A 24,382-nucleotide genomic window follows, 5' to 3' on the forward strand; every position below is an offset into this window, starting at 1 on the left:
CACCTCTGAACTTCCAAGTTCAAGCCAGGACCAGAAGCAGAAGTGCCAATATACAATGAGAAAGGCTGCTCTCTGGCATTTCTCACCTAACCAGAAGCAGGAAGTATCAAACATCTTGCAAGAGCTCAGCTCTTGTCAGATTTCCAAGCTAAGGGCCCAGTCCTGAACCCATTTATGCCAATGGCAAAAATCAGTGAGATCAAGAGCAGACTTTCGTTTTGGATACTCAAGGAGTTTGTTTAATTTGAATAAGTATCCAAACTTTACAGTGCTTACCTGAACTGAAAAGAACCTCTGAACCTTTTGCAGTTCCCTCATCACCTGTTACCAGACTTCATTGGTGTTCTGTTGACCTTGGGCTAATCACCTCACCTCTCTGTGCCTCAGTTTCCTCATCTGTAAATTGGGATAATGATACTCACCCTCCTTTTTAAAACATTTTTGGATGAAAAGCACCACACAGGCCTGATCCAAAGTCCATTGAAGTCAATGAAAAGGCTCCCGCTGACTCAGTGGGCTTTGGATCATTAGGCCCTTCAAGAGATTACTTACTATTATTGTTAATAATAAGACTAGTTTGGGCAGCTATAGTTCTGAGTTCCAGGCATTTCTTTCTTCACAAGTGGCATTCAAACATTTGCATTGGTAGCATACAGCTTGTGGAGTCACAGACATATCTTCTCCCATCATAAGAGTCCCACACTGCAAATCACATCAAACCTTCAAACACTGAACAATCTGCAAACTAAGGGCTTATCTACACGGTGCGGTAGTGTGCATTAGAAGAGTGTAAATTCTAGTGCACACCAATGTATCATACACTAGCTGGCCCATGTGGACCCTGCTTTGCACACTAAAAACTCTTTACTGTGCGTTGATGTAGTGCTGTTTGAAACAGGTCAGCAGGATCTACCTGGGCCAGTTACTGTGCAACACATTGGTGTGCATTAGAATTCTTCCACACACACACACACACAGATGCATACTACCACACCCCGTTAACAAGCCCAAAGGGGCTGTATCAAATAAATGGTATTTTCAGGAAAACTCAGGCATGATGTTTCATATAAAGAAACATTTAGATGCCTGCAGATGTTTTCAAAAAGCTACTGCTGGGCAAGTTTTGTATTTTTCCTGCGTGGTGTCTTCTCCCAGATTGTTAGTCACTCCTGCTGTCAGATTGGTCTGACAGTTAAATAAAAGAGAATTCTGGCCTCTAGATCATCATAGTACAGCTGCATTTCCAACAATTAGGAGATGCAGCTTGTCATTCCCAGCTACATGTATACACAGAAGTAGTATGATTGTCAGCCAAACCGCAACACTTTGTATGCTTGAATTCACAAGGTTTTGCCCAAGTGAAAATGTGTGTCAAAGATCTGTAATTGTTTTATAAATAAAATGCTTATGATAGCTTAGGATACAAAGATCATTTACGTCTGTACTCACATGTAACTTGGAAAAAATGTAGAATTCATAAAATAAATGTAACAAAATATGACACTAATTTCATTCTGTGATGTGAGTCTATAAAAAGTATATCTTTCAAATGTAAGGTGTCTCAGAACACAATGGGCCAAAATCACATCTGGTATATATCCAGTGATTGTGTAAGTAAATGGAGCAATATGTATTTGTGTAGAGCTCTCAAAGGCTTTTGGATGTTAGAACCTGCTTGATAATGATAAAGTTGGCTAAGGGAAAGGCTGTCTACTATACTTTTTGAAAAGTGCCATGAGAACTCTAACGTCTACTTGGACAGTCACCAAATACATAAAGAAAGGAGCTTAGTTCCACATTTCATTTGACAGCAACTCTAACAGTGAAGAACCTCACAGCACACCCCTACAAAGTCAGCACTGGATATGTTGTTGGATTGACTGACTTTTTTAGCATTGTTTTCCATTACTTTAAATTTGTAATTTTTTTTAAAGCACATTCTAGAACAAACTGAAACCCTGCTAAATGAGGGGTAAAATGGAATTTTCTTCTCTTTAAAAAATGCTTCCTTTGGAAATTGATCTTTGGCTACATTCTCACTTCAGTGTGTCATGATTTATGCATGCGCAGTAATTCCTATTAGTATTAATGGCACACTGGCACACAGATATAAATTCTCAATATGAGAATATTCCCATTACTACAGGCATTTTACTGTTGCACAGGCTACACCTCTCACCTCAATCGTTATCAATGACATTTTTATATGCTGAAATTATTTTGTTTTAGTACCACTGACACTTTTAAGACACTGGACTGGGACCCTTGAAATCTGGGTTCAAGCCCCAGCTCTCCCATAGACTCCCTGTGTGACCTTTACCAAGTCTCAAAGTGGGAAATTTTTCAAAAGCACCCAGCATGGGCCTAACTCTGCCCCCACTGAAGTCAATGGGAGTTTTACCGATTAGTTCAATGGAAACAAAGTTAAGAGCCTTGGGAGCTCTGGAACATCCCACCTGTAATCTTTCTGTCTCAGCTCCCCATCTGTGAAAATGGGGATAATATTTCCTTTCTCTCATCCTCTGTCTCTCTTGTCTATTTAAAATATGAGCTCTGCAGGGCAGAGGTTGTCTCTTACTATCAGTATGAATAACATATAGCAAAACAGAGCCCTGATCTCATTTGTGGCCTCTATTTGCTGCTGTAGCACAAATAATAAGTCTTATGGGGCAGGGACTATCTTTTTGTTCTGTCTTTGTACAGTCTTTAGCACAATGGGGTCCTGGTCCAGAACCCAGGGCTCCTTGGTGCTATAGTAATGCAAATTACTGTATTATTATTATTAAGTGTATTTACAGAAAACAGTACCAAAGCCACTATTGATGCCAAGTGTTCCTTATTATTTGAGCATCTCCATATATTTAACCTAAATGTTTTTGACTCTGTCCTATACCGTTTATCCTTGATTAAACCTTTTCTAGATAGTTAATCATTAATGATTTATTTACAGTTGCTGTGCAAACAGTTCATTCACACCCATGACATATCAAATTTCAGAGACATGTTCTTTAATTGGATTCATTTATTTCTAATCTGCTTAAGCCCTCACTACTGTAATGCTTGACTAAATATACATTAAACTCTCCTATTTAAACTGCTAAAATAAATTTGAGATGTATTCTATGAATAAAAGTACTTGATTGAACACATGTATTACCACTGTTATTATGTACCTACCTGAGCAGAAATTATTAAAAATAACTCAATAGATAAGCACTTGTGATGCTTATGCAAAAAAAAAAAAAGGCTTCAGAGTGGTTGCTTTACACTTTTTGGTAAAGATTCCCAGAAATAGGAGGCTAAATTTATGCTCTTAAGTCCACAGCTAGGAACTTAAATAAATTGGTCTGATTTTCAAAAGTGCTGAGCAACCAGAAGCTTCCGTTGGCTTCAATAGGAGATGCTGCATGCTCAGTGCTTTCTATTTTAAAATCAACTCAATTATTTAGAGGGGAGATACTCACCCCCCAACTCTGGCTCCTTTACCCCTGGGCAGAAGCAGCGTAAAAAGTGCTAAAAGCCCCAGTTCTGGCTGCAGGAGGATTCACCTACCACAGGTAGTGCCTTCCCAGGACCTCTTTGAAAGCCCTGGATAAAGGTGAGGCTGGGGATGGGAGGGGCATGCCAGGGGCAGGGCCACATCGCTGCAGAAGACCCTCAAAGCACTGTAGCCCACATTGCAGCCTGGGGAGGTTGCTGTAACTTTAACAGTCCCCCAGAGCTATCTAAGTTACTCCAGGGGCTTCTTCAGCACCAGAAGCAGCCAAAGATTGGGAGGGCACCAGAATGGCTTAAAGCCATGCTAGCCCCCCACCATTGGGCTGTGAGTTTTGTGCTGCATTTCTTAGAGGACAGTACAGACTCTCATCCTATGCACCTAAATACGGACTGAAGAGTCTAACTTCAGGCTCCTATTTTTGAAACTCTTGACCTTTGGCCCCTATCCAAGAGAGAAATGCTATCGTTTATAGTTTCTGCGTTCACCACAGAGCAGTCTCCAGAAATTAAGAGCCACCACATGGCATTGAGGTCACTGATAATAAATTCTGGGCCTGGTATAAGCGGATACAGCTCCCACAGAAGTCTACGAACCAAATTCAGATGTGGCATAAACAGTGTTGTAGGTTACACAGCATATGCAGATTGATCAGGCGTAAGTGGTAAAATCATGTAACTTGCGCTGATTTTGATTGGACCTTCAATGGGCGTGCAAAATGAGTGTAACATACATGCTAAGGGAACAGAAGAGAGATGTGGCAAAAAATGTAATGTAGCCTGTGAAATAAAGCAGGGTCTCCTGTTTTATTTACATCCTCCTACTAATTGCTGTTCCTGTTATACACCTTTTCTGTCTCCTCAGACTTAGAGCTGGTTGGGAATTTTCTAACTAAATATTTTTTCATCTGAAAAGTTTCTCTGGGCCAGAATGCAATTTCTGGTCAACCCCTGAAAGAGGTACCCTGATCCCAGAATAGTCAACAGCTCAGTAGTTAGGGCACTCATGCAGGATGTGGAAAACCAATGTCAAGTCCCCACTCTCTCTGATTCAGTCTATCTCGTTCAAGGTTTTGGTTTTGTTCTGCATTGGAACAGAAATAAATGTTTAAACCCCAACAATTTTTGCTAAATGGAATTCTTGTTTTTAAACCAGCCATACTCGGACTATAAGTTACATTATTTTTGCACACCCACTGAATGTCAAAATTGGTGCAAGATACTTGGCTTTATTATTTGCACCCACTCACTTTTATGACCCACAGTGTAACTTTCACCACTGAATATATCACCACTAAAGCGGGCTCTTTATGCCTACAGCCAAACACAGAAAAACACAATTTTTTTGCCAGCAATGGTTATTTTACAATTCACCTAATAAAATTAGTATTAAAAATAATAACAAGAATTTATATAGCTTCGCCAACATACACAGCACTTAAAACTTATGTTGAGACACCAAAAGTAAGTCTTCTGGAAGCTAAACAGGTGAAAAGGTACAGATACTGGGTAATAAAACGTTTACAAGATAATAGGTATAGGGGCTATCCAGTGCACTTTTCCAAGCAAATAAATACAATTTTAAAAATCATGATAATGTCAAGCTACATTCTGTCCTTTTCAATTCAGTTCCAGTTTTCTAGTTAGAATGCTAAAGGCCCAATCTTACAAGGGAGTCGAGAGTGCTAAGCACCTGGCAGGATCAAGTCCTTCTCGAACACCACTTCATAGTTTGCATCTTTTTCTTTAACTCCTCTAACCTGATTTAATATCAACAGAATAATACTGGGAATATTATAACCCAAGTTGGATGAACAGTCTTTGAAGAGTCTGACTGACACATACAATACAAATTGTAGCTCTAGGATTCAGAAGTGTATATGTCAGCCTGCATGGTGGAATGTTCTATTACTGCAACTCTATGATCTAGCCCTCTACGAGCATTATTTCAAACTTTATTAGTAGCTGGTATTATTTCAAATGCAGAGACTCTGTCCTGAAGCCTTACCCAGCTCCTGATCCTGCATGCTTTACTCAGGCAAAAGATCTCCCTGATTTTAATGGCACTTTTCCCTGAATAAGGAGAGCTGGATCAACTTATTAGTCCTTACTCGCTCAAAACATCTGAGAACTACCCAAGGAAGGACTGAATAAGGACTATATTATTTTGTTCTGTATATACAACAGTAATTGGAAATAGAGTACAACATTGTCTGTGCAAAGCTTGTGGCTGGATTTTGGATAAATAGGGCTCTAGATCAGGGGTTCTCAAACTGGGGATGTGACCCCTCAGGGGGTCACGAGGTTATTACATGGGGCATCTCAAGCTGTCAGCCTCCAACCCAAACGCCACTTCACCTCCAGCATTTACAATAGTGCTAACTATAAAAAAAAAAGTGTTTTTAATTTATAGGAGAGGATCGCACTCAGAGGCTTGCTGTGAAAAAGGGGTCACCAGTACAAAAGTTTGAGAACCACTGCTCTAGATGGAGGAGAGAACCAGCCTGAGAGTTTTGAAATAGAAGCACTGCAGGCCCCAACCCCAGAGCACAGTAAAGAGAGGATAGAAAGTCCCCTACCAGAGGCTAGTTGTGAAAGGGCTGCAACTCTGGGCACAGCACAGATACAAAAATGATGGGTGGCTTTAAAGAACTTCACTCTGGGTTAACTCAAAGTGTCCACATAAGGCTAAGGGATATAGCTGAACATTGATTAATTAGACACTTCAATTACCAGAGCTGTACTGAAACTTCAGCAATACAATTTCAATATTGCTGGTAAAGTTGCCCCAAAGATTTACACACAGTGGGCTGAAGATAAAAACTATGGCTGTTCTTTGTTAGGCTTCAACAAAGCAAGACCATTCTTAAATTTACCCCTATTCAGCAACACTCCTAAGAATGTGCTTATCTTTAAGCATGTGCTTAAGTTTCATTGATTGCAAAATTGACATCATTGGAATTTAAGCACATGCTTAAATTAAAGTTAAGCTTAAATATGTTAAGAGCTGATTATATGCTCAAGTGCTTTGCCAAATTGAGGCCTGAACACTATATACTGTGTTATTTTACTCATGTTACTTAATTGTGCTAAATGGCGGATATCAAAAGGATACCAAGAGCAATTAATTAGGCATTTAACCAATTTTAAAATCATGTGATTGACATCTGACTATAGTCACCACAAAAGTTTTCAGAAAAGCCAGACGCTGTATCCTTGTTCACACAGCTTCCACATAAGAATGGCCATACTGGGTCAGACCAAAGGTCCGTCCAGCACAGTATCCTGTCTACCGACAGTGGCCAATGCCAGCTGCCCCAGAGGAAGTGAACCTAACAGGTAATGATCTAGTGATCTCTCTCCTGCCACCCATCTCCAACCTCTGACATACAGAGGCTAGGGACACCATTCCTTACTCATCCTGGCTAATAGCCATTAATGGACTTAACCTCCATGAATTTATCCAGTTCTTTTTTAAACCCTATTATAGTCCTAGCCTTCACAACCTCCTCAGACAAGGAGTTCCACAGGTTGACTGGGTGCTGAGTGAAGAAGAACTTCCTTTTATTTCTTTTAAACCTGCTACCCATTAATTTCATTTGGTGGCCCCTAGTTCTCATATTATGGGAACAAGTAAATAACCTTTCCTTATTCACTTTCTCCACAGCACTCATGATTTTATATACCTCTATCACATCCCCCCTTAGTCTCCTCTTTTCCAAGCTGAAAAGTCCTAGCCTCTTTAATCTCTCCTCCTATGGAACCCATTCCAAATCCCTGTTAATTTTAGTTGCCCTTTTCTGAACCTTTTCTAATGCCAATATATCTTTTTTGAGATGAGGGGACCACATCTGTACACAGTATTCAAGATGTGGGTGTACCATGGATTTATATAAGGGCAACAAGATATTCTCTGTCTTATTCTCTATCCCTTTTTTAATGGTTCTGAACATCCCGTTTGCTTTTTTGACTGCCGCTGCACACGGCGTGGATGTCTTCAGAGAACTATCCACGATGACTTCAAGATCTTTCTCCTGATTAGTTGTAGCTAAATTAGCCCCCATCATATTGTATGTATAGTTGGGGTTATTTTTTCCAATGTGCATTACTTTACATTTATCCACATTAAATTTCATTTGGCATTTTGTTGCCCAGTCACTTAGTTTTGTGAGATCTTTTTGAAGTTCTTCACAGTCTGCTTTGTTCTTAACTATCTTAAGCAGTTTAGTACCCTGAAGTGAATGAAGCTACTTCTGGAGTAGTTTATTCAGTGTGAGTACTGGTGCCAGAATCTGGTTCGTGCTGAAAAGTTAAAACAGATCGCATTTGAAGCACGTACTTGCCATGGGTGAAAGGAGAAAAGAGACTAGTTACTTAGCACTTAATTTAGGGCATGTTTGTCAGGAAGCAGGGCCTGCAGCAGAGCCAATCTCCAGGCAATTTAATGTGTGCAGCTGGCCTGTAAGGGTACATCTGCGCAGCAAAGAAAAACCCCATGGCTGACCCATGCCAGCCAGCTCAGGCTCGTGGGGCTCGAGCTGTGGGGCGGTTTCATTGCTGTGTAGACTTCTGGGCTTGGCTGGAGCCTGGGTTCTAACCCTGTGAAGTGGAATTCTACCTGGCAGTGAAACAGCCCTGCAAGCCTGAGCTGGCTGGCACTGGCCAGCAGCAGAGTTTTCTTTGCTTTGTAGACATAGCCTAATAAGCTGCCTGATGGCTGCTACACTGCCTGATTTTTGGGAAGAGTTAGTAAACTGGCTCTTAAGCCCAGCAGCAGCAGTTCGATGGCTGCTTATACGACGATTTACCCAGGGCTGTGTGAGCGCCTGCCTTGCCTTTCTCCAGGTAATCCAATCCTGACCGTTGGTTTCAATACTTGACTTCTGACCCTTGGCTCTGGGCCTGGCCTCTGATTCTGACTCCTGCTCCAACCACGAGGCACAACCGCCCATATCTCAGTCACTGACAATGTTTATTTATATACATATATATATATATTCCACAGAGAGACAGTGCGTGCCCTGAGGGAGACAGAAGAGCTGAGGCCTGAAATCAGAAGCAGAATAATAGTTTGTCTTTGAAAAAAAATAAGCCACTAGTTTTGAATACCCAAAAGTGACCCATGGAAATTACAGTGAAACTACATACAAAACAAAGAAGTGGGAAACCTACTGAACCAAGATACACAGCAGAGTGAAGCATGAAGGAGACTAAGGAAACGGGAGAACCCAAACTAGTAAAATTGCTTCAGGAATACAGGGTTGCAGGTATCCATGAAGGAGCTATGGACCAATTGCCTTCCTCCTGCCACTTCTGCACAAACCCCAACAAACCTTGCACAAGAGATCAAGAAGAGGTTGGTCTGGAAGGAGTCTTCCAGCACTCAACTCCATCGATTGGCATAAAGATGCTGCACAGCCACTAATGCAAGCCATAGAATGTAGCAGCAGTTGGAGCCCAGCATGTGGTGGGGAAGATATATGGATAGTATATGGATAGTGGCAAATCCGCTGGCTGCTCCTCCACCTGGCCTGCTGCCACCATCAAGCCCTTGCTGCATTGCCACAGAGAGAGGCTCCATTACACATAGCTCTGAGACATTCAGAGTTTGTACATTATGTCCCACCCAGGCAGCAGGACCACTGACATGCCCCTTAGGGTTTTCTATTCCTACCTGCCTGCAGAGACGTGGGGGGATTATACCATTTGGCCCAGAAAGAGGAGTGACAAGGAGTAAGGCTCTGAATGGAAGAGTAACAAGTAAGAAACCTTGCCTGACATGGCAGCACAATGCAAAGCAGTTGCAGTCTTCTCCAGACAACTTGGATGGAAGGTTCAAGTTTTATCATTTGATGAAATACAAGCTAACAAACTGCACTGAGGACAAGGCTTATACTGTACACGGAAGCATGAAGGAGAAATTCCAAAAGACCACCACTCTGGTCCCTTATCATACAGCTGGTGGAAGTACTATCATGAAGCATGACTGAATCTTTTCTGAACCTCTTGGCAATCTGTGTTTCCGTGATGGTCGAATTGACAGAAGTGCTTAGGGGATATTATTATTAGCATCAAAAAAAGATTCCCTTGGGAAGAAAGCCTGGGAGTGGATTTATTTTGCATATGACAATGGTCAAAAGCTCACAAAAAACGAAAGAAAGAGAAAAAATCCTCAGAAGTAAATGGGAGTTTTGTATGAGTAAGAGTTTCAGGACTTAGCCCATAGTTTTTAGTGTCTTGGCCATTAATGTCCTCTGGTTTAAAGCCCAAGAAGTAATTTGGAGTGAATTAAAGAAAACAGTAGCTAAGAAAACCTGCATGCACAAAGAACTGAAGTAGCATGTTGTGGACATTGGGAAGCTAATGGTGGACAAACAAAATACTGAAGAGAGAAGCTCAACAATACCCTTATTAGATTTAATATTTTTATTTTTTTCTCTGCAGTATGTACCTGTAAACTGCTGTGGTTGAGTAAAGACCAGTATCCAGTTACGTGATTTCTTTATACTTCTAATCAAATCATCCGTTGAATGATAATGGGGTCTTTTTACATCTATTGAATAATAAGAGTAAATAAAATGGGCAGGGAATGTGAGAATAGCAAAACTTCCAATGACTTTACTGGAGAACAGTTTTGGGCCATTCCTACTAAGGAATAGTAAGGTAAAGCAACAGTTTTTATGCTCAGCTTACCGTTTGTACATATTTGGGGGGCAAATACAGTGGCCACAGTTAAATCTATGTAACTGTGAGCCTACACTGCAAACACTTACTCACATCAGTAATTCCATAACTCAGTGGTATTATTCATAAATAAAGTAGTTCATATGTGTAAGTGAAGGAGTTAAGCCTGTTATCTGCAAGTAATTAACATTACTATTGTGTTCCTAAGGCCCTCCATTTTCAGTTTTTACTTATTTTTTTACCTGAAAATACTGAAGATATACACACATATGTATGTGTGTGTGCGTGTGTACAAACAGTTAATACACAATTAATGAAATAAACTACAGAATTAAATTGCTTTTACTTTCAATCTCTTACTTTTCATTATCTGTTTTTTTTCCTGTTCTCCCATTCTCCAGTGTTAACCCCTATATTTACCTAAACCGTGAAATTAATTTTTGCACAGATTTTCACTGTTTTCTGGTTTTGTAATAAACACTGAAATTCCCAGAAAATTTTAAACTGTATTTTAAAAGTCTTTATATATTCCCTATGCCATATACTCTTTCACATGGACACTTGATCGCTATAGGGAGTACACCGTGTTATGGGGAATATACATGTATGGTGGGGAGATGGACATTGCACCAGCTTCTAATACTTTAGTAGAGATGGGAACACTGAAGCAGGATGGTGAGCAACCACTGGGCCTGTGGTAATGTAAATCCAACTGATGGGAAATCCCAAATAGGAAGAGGCTAAAGTAAAGGTCATGGGGAGCTGTCTGCCCCCAGAGTTGTAGAAATGGATTTGTCACCCACTAACACTTAAAGCCCACTTATTCTGGCTTTTTATGGATTTCATTAATTTCACCGATCATGCAAAGTGATAACTTATTTGATTATGTAATTATTTTTTAAAAATCTGATAAGACACACAACTATAAAATGTACTATGCACTAAAGTTAAAAGGCATATTTTATAGATGCAATTAACAGTTAATTTATCCTAAACTTCATTTAATCTATCATGAACTAATTTTTTTTGTTTATATGTTATTTTTGAAATTATCTTTTATACAAATTGCATACTTCAATTTGTGCTTCTAATCAGTCTGTTACATAATACAAGATAATTTGAAGGTGGCAAGTGGGACTTTTATGCACTGTATTATCATAACAGAGATTATGTGCAATTAAGCGTCTAATCCAATTTATCTGTATATGTTAGTGTTACAGCTGCTATTTTAAATGATAAAGAAAAAATTAAACATATACAGCAAAAGCTCTCCAACATTCTCTAGGGATAAATTATTATATTTGCTGCTCAAAAAGCTAAAAGATCTGCACTTTAAATTACCCATTTGTTTAAAAAGGGATTGTTTCAATTTAAATATAAACTAAAACTTCAGCAGTTGCAGTCTATACTAATTGAAACATACTTGAATTGTCTTTAAGCTAAACACGCACAACTGATAAGAATATGAAAACTACATACACAGAACAAATAAGAAAAGAAACAAATATGTCTAGATTAGATCTTACTATGTCAACTGAAATACAAAAGACCAGTAAATCTGTATATTTTAAAATAAATCTCAAGTGCCCTATTTATTTTTGATATAGTCATTAAAAAAAAATCTTGTTTAAATGGTCCTGATTGTAGTATCCTTTGTAAATAGTTCTGTATTTACACTTATTAAAAATAGTTGTTCTTAATCCTAGAATGCACTCTTTCAAAGCTAGACATTTATGGACCATAGCAATTTTGGATTTTTTTTTTTAAATGGAGCAAACTGTTCTTTATCATCTCCATCAGTGGTTCTCAAACTGTGGGTCGGTACCCCAAAGTGGGTCGCAACCCACTTTAAATGGGGTCACCAGGGCTGGCTTAGACTTGCTGGGGCCCAGGGCTGAAGCTTGAGCCCCACTGCCCAGGGATGAAGCCAAAGCCCGAGGGCTTCAGCTCTGGGTGGCAGGGCTAAGGTGGCAAGTTCCCTGCCCAGGGCTGAAGCCCTTGGAGTTCAGCTTTGCCCCCCCACACACACACCCAGAGTGGTGGGGTTCAGGCTTTGCCCCCACCCCCACCTGGGGCAGTGGGGCTTGGGCAGATTCAGACTTCGATCCCTCGTCCTGGGATCGTGAAGTAATTTTTGTTGTCAAAAGGGGGTTGCGGTGCAGTGAAGTTTGAGAACTCCGATCTCCATGATCCCTACCTCTAGCTTTCTTCTTCTCTCATTTTTACACCACCGTAGGTATTCAGCCACAGCAAGTACTGATTAGTGAAACAAATTGTCTATATTTGTTCTACCTTTTATTACACTGCTTGATTTTGACACTGCTTTGGTTTTCACAAGGATAACACTTGTGCAGGTCAATGACCCTTAGTCTAAAAACAGTAGGGCCAGACTGTGATACTTTTATTCGTGCTCAATAGTAGTACCTTACTCACTCAACATTCCCATTGAAACCACTTGGTCCATTGCAGGCATAAAGTATTATTCAAAGTGTAAGGACAAAATAGTGTGAATTACCTTTCTGTAAAGCTGCGATCCCTCTTTGATTACTTTTTATCAAAATGCAGTGAGAAAGAGCAGCTAGAGTATTTCCAAAGTAACCTCTACGCTTGAAATTAACATATCACTCTGTAGTCCTAACCATGGTGCGTTATTATTTTGAGCCAAAAAAATCAATTGGTTTGCATTTCTCATTATATTTTTGAGTTAAATGTACACCAATTTATTTGCAAAGAACAAGTCAAGAAACGTTCCCATTTCGCCTCTAAGCAGATCTCTCCTAACTGATTTTACACCATTATTCAACTGTATCTTGTGTGCGGTATGTCTCTGCCAAGAACTGCATCTGTACAAGTGATTTTCCATATATCAAATGCTATATAACAAAAGCATGAAAAGAACCCACACCAAACACACATAGCTCACAGCTGTTCTTGGTTTAGTGGAATAATCCAGTGTCATCCTTAAGGAAATTTAGTAGCTACAGAATTTATATTAGAATAAATAATATGAAAAAATCCATACTTTGAGAGCAACGGAAGAACCTTTATTCTGATTTCCTGAAAACAAGATCTATAATATGGATCAGATCCAAAGTCCATTGAAGTCAATAGAAGTCTGGTTCTCTTTCCCCCTCTCTTTTCAGTCCTGTGTTCCACATTAGAGTGATAAAACCCTGACAGGCAGGAGTAACTATGAATAGCTAATAGAGACAATTAACTGAAGGCTACATAAGGTGAGTTCAGCAAACCCCCCTGACTCTTCTAAATGTGAACTTTCTTCTACAATAGCTTTCATCCACTTCTGTCTGATAGTCACAGTGTTATCTACTGTTTCTGAGGCTGGCTGTATCTCATTTCTAAAAAGCCATCCACTTATCTACCTGCAAAGTACTATGAAACAGAATATTGTCTGTTCTTATCACTTAGCTTCCAAACTGCTGGCTATCAGTAGACTAAAAAGGGCAATAAAGGATGCGCGTGTCTTGGGAATCTGTTGTGGTTATTATTATTGTGGTAACTTTACTGCAGAAAAATATTACATGATTTCTTGTTCGACAGAGCACTAATGAAGAGGTGGTCAGACTTGACTGAAACTCGGGGACCTAGACATACCAAAACAAGGTTTTAATGTAGTCATAGTATCTTTGCATTGTGAATTTCAGCCTTCTACAGCACATGGCAGTTGTAGTAGCCAGTAACAGACATCACAGCATTTACCATCTGCCTTTGACATAAGCTGGTTTTTCTTTCTATTTCTGCACTTGAGACAATTAATTAAAGAGCAGGGGAGAGTCTTAAATAGCTCGATACATCGTAAAGTTGTTACATAATCCATTGTTTTAGGGGAAACATCTGAGGGATTTTTAATAAATAATTTTCCAATAAATGGCAGCCTGGCTAAAAATATATCAAAATAGAAATGTACTTAAAATATATATTGTATATTGAGTGAAAAGGAAGACACCGCCTCATAAAAAATACCGAAACATTAATTGAAGCTAAAGAAATGCTATCGCTATTTTCATAACACACATACACCCCGTACTCAGGGGGCCCGATCTATTTCTACTGAAGACAACTGAAGTTTTTCCATTGAGTTCAAAAGGAGCAAGATCGGCCCCCTAGTGTTCTCCAACAGTCTGACAGTTTTGGAATATTTTAAGCCTCTGCTTCGAGGTCTGCTTAAACCACGGTTGGGTGTTCTCCCTTTGTGCCGCTGTATTTAAAGGTGTGTATTTGAACAGAACTCACTTATCACTCTATCACCTTAGAAAGAAGGGGCATACAGAATACATCTATGCTCAGATTCGCTGCTACCATGAAGAATCAATACAAATCTACTTAATTAGCTAAAGCAATGTAAATCAGCTCTTTGCAACCAGATGTAGGATGTCCACAGCAAACAAACTGCAACCTTTGACTGTGAAAAACAGACCCTGAACCACTCTATGGTATATTACCCACCGCCTTAGGCACATTGTTAGTGATCGAAGTATTTGTATAAGGCTAAAGATACTGGAATTGCATATGGATTTAACAGTAGGTCCAATCTTGCTGTTCTTACGCAGCAGGCAATTATGCCCATTAAATCACTGGGAATTTTGCCTGAGAAAGGACGGCAAGATCGGTCCCAATGTGATTTACACCATTTTTGAAGCCTCTTTTTTTCCTCTCTTCCCCGGTAAAGCAAGTAACTATTCTGGTGATTAAATGCTTTCCTTCACAATCGCTGTCCTGTTTACCCTGCACACTGGAATAGTTGTTAGGCAGAGCGAACAAGTGACAATCAATAGGAAAAGGCTATCCAGTTATTCCCAAGCAAACAAAACAGCCTTTTCAAAATGACCAAAAGCAGAAATTAATTATCCAGTGGGAGGTTTCATTTCCATGCAGGTCATTTAAGGTAGGGCGGGGCTCTGGTTTTGGATAAAATATGACTGCCAACCACTGGCCCCCCACAGGAAAACAAGCCTAGTACTTGTGAAGCCTCTGACATACAAAGCACCTTAGTATGTTATTTTCTTTTTCTTTGAAAAATGGTTACAATAGGCAGACACATTTCTTCGCTGCTCAACCTTCAGGTTTTACGAGTGTTTTAATCTGCGACATACATTTGGGCCTCTCACCTTGTGTTTAGCTGAAAAGTCTAACATTTGCGAAATACAGGCATTGATGGGACTTCGGCTTTGGGAGTGTAGAGATGGAAATGTATGGAAAGGCTGTAATGCGTGTGCTGGGTCAATCTCCTCCTTCTCCAGTCTTGCCACTGCTGGGTAAGAGTGTTTACCCCTACTTTGCTTTGTTGTTGTTTTTAAGGCGAATCAAGAGGATTTTCCTAACTACCAGCTGTGAGTGTAGGAGTCCATCTACGAAGGAAAACAAGGGTTTTCCCAATGCACAGGAAAGCTCACCTAAACCGAATTCGTAATTATTCCTCCATGAACACGGAACTCTCCAAACCGAATCAAGCACAGAATACATACTTTTATTGTCGAGTACAATTGCTAATGACCAGAGATTTAACTCTGCAATATTGGCACTCTTATTTATAAAGGAGCCTCCCCCATCCAATTAAGTGCACGCTCCTTAGAAAAGTACCATTTGCAAGACCATAGTCACTGTTTCCAAATAAACAACTTCCTTTTTATGTTTGCCTTAAAACACTAACTGCCAAAACGATACAGTTACTGTGTGTACATTAAGCCCCCCTAAAAGTAAGATAATTCTGCTTTAAGGCTGAAAATCTCGGCAGAATGTTCATCCATTGGGGGTGGGGGGGGAGGAAGATTTAGCTTATCCATTTTCAATAGTTACATTTGATAGAAGAATGAAAAAATCCGCGTTGGACTACAAGTATGTACACGTGCAGGTACACTGCACTTTCAGTAACCACGACCGTTTTCTTCACTACCAAAACAAACACAACAGGCCACGGATTCGAATGACATATCACTTCTGCCAGCAGCAATCACTATTTCAATGAAAATAGTCTTAATATCATCATAATAAATAAGTCCAGCCAACCTGCCGGAGGGAATTAGAACTCATTCATTGGACCTAGGTATTGCAGTTTATGCAGCAGGTACCATACAAGTCTGATACTCCTGCAATACCCAAGTACGATGGGATGAATTAAGAAGTACAGCCAAGATTTTCAGCATTAACTCTGAACCTTTTTGCCTTGGGGGAGGGGTAATGGGGGTAGGTTAAACTGAGAACCTTCTGGTCACTTTGTGGTTCAATATAAGGCTCACTCTCTCAGAACAAAAACGAAATCTCTGAGCTTTGATAGAGACTCTGGATGATATTAAGAACTTCAAACCCCAGATTTTTGAAAAGAAAAACAGATGTCCTGTTTGTTAAGTATAAATAACTCCGTACATTCAACCACCCCCCCCTCTTTTTTTTTCTGACGCTGCATTAAATTTTATTTAAAGATGGGTACATTTAAACTGTAAAAAGAGAGCGAGAGGGAGCCGAATATGTGGGTGACAAACCACTAAATCTTTTCCCTAGCGAAAGAGGAGGGGGGAGAAAAATCAGACAGGAACCTTTCATCGAGATGAAAGTGCTCCCTGGGTTTCCTCGCCAGCCCGGTGTGCGCGCCCTGGTCAGTTGCAGCACTGAGCGGATTTAGCAGACCTAGACCAAGAGGCAGGGAGAGACTATGGAGCTAGGTCTGTTCCAAGCAACGAGCTTCCCCGTGGTGGGGCAGGGCCCCTTTTTATCCATGCGTTTCCACAAGGCCTTTCCCCTCCCTCGCGCCTAGCTCTGCACAGTTTAGAGCAGCCCCTGGGCTCACTTACGTGAGGACGTAGTTGACGCTGACTATGCAGTGCGGCCGCGAGGACCTGCTGTTGTGCACGATGGTGGCGTAGCTCTGCACCCACACCCAGCCGCCGTGCTTGGCCAGGAAGCGGTAGTATTTGGTGGTCACCTGCCCTTTCACCAGCACTGCGGAAGATACAAAAGAAGGGAAGGGAGGGAAAGGACCTCAGTGGAGTACTGCTGCCCCTTGCAATCCTCCCCCCGAGAAGGGTTACCCACTCACTGAAAAAGCCCCCGTTGCTTTTGTTAGCCAGAGCTCAGATAAAGGGCTACAGCTCCTTCTCAAAGAGGCTGGCTCAGGGCAAACGGGTGCTTTAGTAAAGGCAAAAATACAGATCCGAAGAGAGAGAGAGATCCTGCGCCCACTGAAGCTAATGAGGCAGCTCCCACTGACATCAAAGGTGCAGGCTTAGTGCAGATAAATTCACATCCGGAAATTTCCGGATAACGGATCCCATCACTTATGTGTCTCCGGCCTAATCAATTCATGTCAGCACAGTTACAAAAACACAACGTTCACGGAGTCTAAAGGAAGCTACATGCCACTAACTGTTTCACAATAATGAATAATAATGCACGGTCCACTACGGGGGGGGAGGGGGGAGGAATATTTTTTCTGATCTCTCTGTCATTAAGATTTTTAAAAGATTATTTAAAATGGGTTTTGCCTCTACCTGTGCCCGTTACATTTTCTGTAAATTGGAAGAAATCTTACAGGAAACTAATATCTTTTTCGTTCATTTCCCCCTGGGTATTCATGTCAGCGTGATATTGAAATAAAAGTCGGATCTACGAATCGGAATACCACAGTTCCAAAGAAATGTGTACATAGGAGTCGTGTGACAGTGTGGGGCCGGAGAAAGGGAGTCTGGCTTTTACTGGCACGCCAGTTTGGAGCTGAAAAAAGATTCCCGACTGAAATATCTGAGATTTGATCGGTTTCAGAGTAGCAGCCGTGTTAGTCTGTATCCGCCAAAAGAAAAGATTTGATCGTTTTAGTTCTTTCCTCATAACGGCTTGCTGGGGGAAAGCAGCGGTGAGTTAGAGACCCGCTGCAAGGACTCCTTGTGTATTACACTCCCGGCCCCCTCCCAGCCCCGATTTCCTCCTAGGTGTAAATCTAGTAAGTCCCGGTCTGGAGGGAGGAGGCGAACATCGGGCCTCAGAGGGGCTGCCGGGGCGGGGGGAGGAGGGTTACTCCCAGGTGCTTTAGGGGACGGGACTCCTTACGCAAATGGTGAGCGCAGCGCAAGTGGAAGGTGTCACAGCCATGGACGTGGTGGTAAAGGGTCTTCTCTATCAGGTCCTGCGGCTCGTAACCCGTCAGCTCGGCCACCCTGTGGGAGAGAGAGCCAGAGGCAGGCGCCAGTAAGTGCCCGGGCGGAGGGCGAAGCCTGACCGGAAAGCGCGGGGCTGGAGGCGGAGTTTCAAAAGCAGACCGGCTACCTGGAGTCTAAGAAGATGAGCTTCATGTCCAGGCTGGCCCGGAACATGAACATATTGCTGTGCAGCTTGATTTCCGTCACCGCGCTGGGCGGCAGCGAGTGGCCAACAGCGACCAAGCCGACGTTCTGGTAGCAGCCGTCGAAGGGGGACATGTCCAGGCTGTACTGGCGGATCTTCAGGTAGCCGCTGCAATGAATGACCTGCCAGGCACAAGACAGGGACACGTCACGCCCTGCGTGCACCAGGGCACTAGCTCGCCTTTGAAAACACACCTAGGACACACGGGAGCGGGTGGGCACCTTAAAGGCAGCCGGAATAGCTACCGCCTGCTGGAGAGTAGCGCTGGGTCACGGGAATTTGCCTGTTACCCTGGCCCTGGTGGAGGAACTGGACAGAGAGACGTTCTTTTCTCTACAGAACAATTCAGCCTTCAGCACCTGGTTCAAAGCCCATCCACGTCGGGGGGACGAGGGGGGGTGTTCCAGGGATTTAAATGGGGATTGGGATCAAGGCCTAGCTATGCTTTTATCATCCCTCTAAACATTGCAACAGTCAGAAGGAGGGAGAAGTGTCAGGTTGTTCACAACTGATACTGGTAATTTTATACACACAAGATGTATGTGAGTGCAGATTAGGGGCGTGTATATAGGTATATAAATATGTGTACGGCGTTCATTACATAGATGTGTATTAGACAGCATATGTGTTATGGATATGTATGTACTGTTACCTATATTTTGATGTTATAATCATGCTTTATTATAACGCCTTTTTTCTGCAGGAACTCAAAGCGGTGTATGTGCATTAATGAATTTAGTCTCACAATCATTATTCTTCCCCATTTTGCGGACAAGAAGGCTGAGGCAATGAGAGATGCTGGGAGGCAAACGTCACATAAGATGTCTGTGAGACACAGAACCCAGGAGTCCTGAGCAGAGTATATAAAACTAAGACTAGGAGGAGCTATGTAACAGGGCCTTAGTCTAGGAGAACTTCACCGAATTTGAAGAGTCTTTACAAACTTTTCTAAAAGTCCAGTCAAGTTCGCCCCAAGGTTTGCAATGGGTCAGCTTACCGTTTCCACAGCAACACGGGAACTTCCGTGGTTTTTGCTTGGTTTCTACTACAAACTCTGGCAAAACTTGGGGGGGATTGGGCTGAGTTTGGCTTTGTGGCCTGTGTTCATTTATTTGCAACCCGAAGAGAAACTTCTGGGCCTGAACAGGAAACCCACACTTCAAAAAACGTCCTGCCAGCTGAAACCGCTCAAATGGGCTGAGGTCTCATTCTGACTGCTGGTCCCCTGCTTTCACACCGCAAAGACCCAGCAGCCTAGCCAAGCACAGACACATCCACATAGTCAGGGATTCTCTAGCATGCACTTCCCATCCTTCTGAGCAGGAGCCGCTGGTGACTCCTGTCCATGTCCACGCACCTTGTAGCCCCCGCAGGTCAGCCCCGCGTTCCTTTTAGCCAAGACGCACTTCATCCTTAGGAAAAAGGAGCGCTCGATCTCGTATTCTAAGGGAAAAGGCAGAGGCACCGGTGAGAAAAGGGCAGGGGGGTCTGGTGGCACCTGATGGCTTCGCTTCCCCTGCAGAGCCCACACCCGCACAAGCGCGGAGGCCAAGCCGAGAGGGGGAATGTACTTTACCCTGCACGAAGTGAGAGTGGTAGGGCTGGTGAGCTGTGAGCACCGCGGTCATCTCATCGTGATCAGCAGGGTGGATGTATTCGTAAATGCTATTTCCAGTCAGCTCTACCTGTGAGGGAAGAGGAGGGTTTCAACTTTCTCGCCATCGACATAGCGTGCGTGTGTAGCCGGCGTTGGATGTGGGGCCATCTGCTGCCGTGGTACAGCTCTATAAACACACAGACAATTACAGTGTCCTGGCTTTGTCTGGGTTCACACCACCTCCGGTTGAGGCAAATAGCTTAGAGGCAGCTGTACATCTCCTATGGAAAATACAGGGATATAGACAGGGGCATTATGCCCTATCACACGCAGGCATAAGCCGCTAGTGGGTAACCTGTCCACTTACCTGTGATAAACCCAGATGAACGGAGGCCGTCTCTGAAATGTACATGATCTTGCCGTCTGGAGCCACAACAAATATGAAACCATCCAAGGTCTACAAGGGAAAGAAGACACCAGATATCTATGAACTACCTGTACCTGGGACTGATTTAGCAGATCGGGGATTCCAGCCTGGCTTTCATTACTAAAAGAGTTGGAGGATGGGAGGAAGCTGGAACATCCTTTCAGTAGATCCGCTTAAAAGGGGCAGGATATGAACATAACGCACCTCAAAACAGGGGACCTGTTTGAAATGGCTTTGCAACGAAATGTGACAATGAATCAACCTAAGACTCCAAAGCAGCAAGAATAGAAGCTCCCAGCCTCTAGGGCTCCCAGCCTCGGCTTTGCTGACCGTTCCCCCTGGAGAAATACTGAACACTTGCACCCCCCACCTACGATTTCAGTAGAGATTTTAACTCTTATATATTTGATTAAGAGACTTCAGCGAGCAAGGGGCGATCTAAAACTCTCCACAATGTAAATAAAGTTTGAAACGGACAGAACTATTTAAAAGGTCTGTTAAGATTAGATAGATAGATGTTAATAAGTGTTATTTGTATGCACTGTGAGAAGAACAGGCCTCTGTTCATTAGAGGCGGGTATAAAATGCTACAAGACCCCACAGTACCACATGCCTGAATAGCTAAGATTATAAACACTAATATTCCTTTGTTAATCCTTTAGGCCACAGCGAGTTTTCAATTGTGTCCTAGCTGAATTAAGGTTTTCGGTGTCTTCAATTAATCAATGTTTATTCTAACTACCATGGGATCAAGGCTTTCTAAACTTTTATATGTGCTCCTCAAAATAGCCCCCTGGATCCCCTCTACGGTTTCTCCCACTTTTCTTTTCACCTTGCACCACTTTAAAGACGCGTCTTTGCGCTCACCAGATTGCTCAGAACAAGAAAACTACATTCACAAATCTTGTCAACCTGCTGACTGACAAGGCTGTTGAGATTAGGGACCAAATCAACCTACCACTTTCTACTTCGGACACGTAGAATGGCCACCAGCAAGTTGAGCCGGGCTGCGTAACCCACTGTACCGTGTGAGAAGCTAAGGATCGTGACAGATCAATTCCGCCACAGTTCTGGACTCTCCTTTTGTGAAGCACGTGAACAGTTAAAGATTAGACAAGGGAATAATTAAAAGCTCAGAATATGGTACGATCTCTTTAATCATTAATACCAAATGGCTCGCGTTTCCAGGCCAGTACCTGCAAAAGATGGGATCCCAGTTCCCGTCCAACATTATCCAAAGGGCTGGTTCGACTAGTGTGGCCCCAGGCTTCGCCAAGTCCTGTTTATTTAAGACACACAAAAATTAAGGTGAGACGACAAGATACAAATTCTCATTGGCCTGTCAGGGCTGGTTGATTTGGTTTTCTTTGTTTTAGTTTCAAACACTTTAAAGCGTTTTCTAATAGCTGAATAAGCTAATTCCCTTGTTGATTGTTTTAAAATGTTATTTCCTATTTGGGGGGATATCTATGCTGGAATTACCAGTAAAGTTCATTAATAAGAACTGAGTGAATTCAACTAAGCCTGGAACCGCTCCAGATAAAAACATTATTCGACCTGGGCAATGGCTTCTAGAAAGTTGCTTCCTGGAAGAAAAGGTAGTACAATATCTTTGCTTCTGACCTCACTGAAAAATGACAGAACAACACTGCCAGGTACCAAAATGAGACCAAAACAGAAATATTTAATTTCAACAGAATGATGCGATTAACCGGACGTGAATACACTTCAGAATGATATAAATGTTATAAAGCCAATGAAATACAACATTGATGTTATTCAGTATTATTCGATTAGACAAAAGGATAACTCAGGTCTGTGAGTATTTTATTTAGTGTGTTTGCCGACTCTCCCAGAAACGAATGCTTTGTATCGTTTGCGCACAACCTCCCAAGAAATTAACAAACTGAATATGTAAACCAGGCTATATATTGAGAGGGCTTTAAAATGTAACCCTGGTCATCAAGATCACTTTCTGATTTGATCAGCGATCCGGTGTAAATCCCGAAGAAGGTCCCGATCCTTCATTCCTCACCTATCTATCGACTTCAATAGGAGCTTTTGGGTGCGCCGAGAATGCAAGATCGGACCCCTGCAGTGCATTTTATTAACAAGTATTTCCACCTTAGCATATGCCAAGCCCACGAAAAGTAATCTACCTTTCCCGACGTCTTTCCGCAGCTGCAGTGTCACGACAGCATTAAGACACGCCAGGCAGTGCATAAATGTACTTCCGAAGCGGTCGGAGTTACTCACTAACCAAGGTACCAGCTCTCTCTTCCCAATCAAACCCTCTTCCCCACAACATACAAGGCCCTCTCTCTCCCACTGAAGGAATGACCTCTCTTCACCGTGAATGATCTGTTTCCAAATACTCTAGTTGGATTCGACAAGGAATCTCCCCGGACGTGGCTAATGTTTCAATTTGTGCTGGTTTTCCTATATACAAAGGGCCGGATGGAACGGACTGTGCCAGAGTTAAAAGGCATTACCCATAAACAGTTTAACAATGCTGTTGCTGAAATAATTTCAACTTGGTGATTAAAGCCCTTTATGCTTACACCATTAAACAAGGCTTAGCGTGACCCCCCCAAAAAAGTGATTGATGGCAACGCAGAGCAAATCGCCACGAGGCGAACACGGGGTCCAAGCAGGGACAGCCTCCCGCAAAATTAGCCCTTCACAAACTCCTCGTGGCTTGTTTTTCGTTTATTCATATGCAAACAAACAAGGGATGGGAACGGAGGCGATGTGGAGCAGATAACTCCCCCTCGGTATTGACCGGGCTCACTTGGGTGTTTACACGTCTAAATAAAGCTAACGATTTCACCGCCGCTATTCAAACACTGAAGCGCCCACTCTAAGGCCGTGCATTCTCGGTCTCTCTCTCTCTCTCTCCAGCCATCCCTTCCTCCATTTCTCCTCTCCATCCCTGCTTCAACGGGCCAGAGCTATTAGCAGCCCCAGCCCCTCCTCGCTCACCATCTCTCTCCTACCCCCTTCTCAGTTCTCCACAAGGGTCTCTCTCCTTAAATTCCTGCTTCTTCCTCTTCTGTTTACATCCCTCCCCTCTTCAGCATGCCAGCATCTCTCTTCTCCTTTCTGCCTCTACGCTATTCTCTCCTCCTCTGCAAACGGGGTACTACCTCTCCTCTCCTCTCCTCAATTCTCCCTAGGCCAGGGGCCTCAATAGACTGCCTTCCCCCCGCCCCCCAATACGTACATCTCTGTCTCTATCCCTTGATCCTTCATCTCGCCAAATGCCGGCCGGCAGCAAAGTCCCTGGGATTAGTTCCTCCTGCTCAACAGCAGGTACCCAGTGACTTTCCACAGCCCCGGGGTAAAGGGTTATGGGAGAAGTCCGCACCTTGGGCGCTTCTGTAATAACTGACAATTGTGCTGCCCCCGAATGCAATCATCCCCTCTCCCCGTTAGACAGCAAGCGAGCCACAGACACAACTTAACTTCTAACCCTTGTGACTCCCCAAATGCCGTAGTACACGATTTCATTCATGAGACGGTGGCGGGGAAGATACTGTTTGAGAGCATACAAACTGCGGAAAGCGTGTGATCAAATTAACAGGCACCACATTCCCTCTTGAAATTAGCAAGCACTAACATCAAACCCTGCAAAGGCTGCAACGTTTCCAGAGAAAGACCGAAAATTCCTCTATGAAATTCTGATTCAGTACATGTTCAGGAGGTTTGGTGTGGTTGTGCTTAACAATAAAGCCCATTAAAGTGAGACAAAAAGCACCACTCCGCATAAAATGTCCTACCCGGAGAACCAGGAAGACGAATTTCTGTATTTAATACAGCGGCTGAAC

General features: G+C 42.5%; 1 protein-coding gene across 6 annotated transcripts in view; it reads right to left on the bottom strand.

The window, feature by feature from the left end:
* SIM1 (SIM bHLH transcription factor 1) overlaps window positions 1-24,382 on the bottom strand; it is an 87,020-nt gene that overhangs the window by 51,774 nt on the left and 10,864 nt on the right. For 3 of the 6 annotated variants that reach the window (XM_073336862.1, XM_073336856.1, XM_073336858.1), the window contains 7 exons: window positions 21,752-21,834; window positions 20,496-20,585; window positions 20,108-20,216; window positions 19,889-19,974; window positions 18,454-18,653; window positions 18,238-18,344; window positions 16,986-17,133 (listed from right to left, as the gene is read on the bottom strand). In XM_073336862.1, the coding sequence (XP_073192963.1) occupies window positions 16,986-17,133; window positions 18,238-18,344; window positions 18,454-18,653; window positions 19,889-19,974; window positions 20,108-20,216; window positions 20,496-20,585; window positions 21,752-21,834 (823 nt within the window). The other 3 variants (XM_073336860.1, XM_073336857.1, XM_073336859.1) reach the window with 3 other exon arrangements.

Source organism: Lepidochelys kempii, chromosome 3, assembly GCF_965140265.1.
Source record: "Lepidochelys kempii isolate rLepKem1 chromosome 3, rLepKem1.hap2, whole genome shotgun sequence".
Lineage (NCBI taxonomy): Eukaryota > Metazoa > Chordata > Testudines > Cheloniidae > Lepidochelys > Lepidochelys kempii.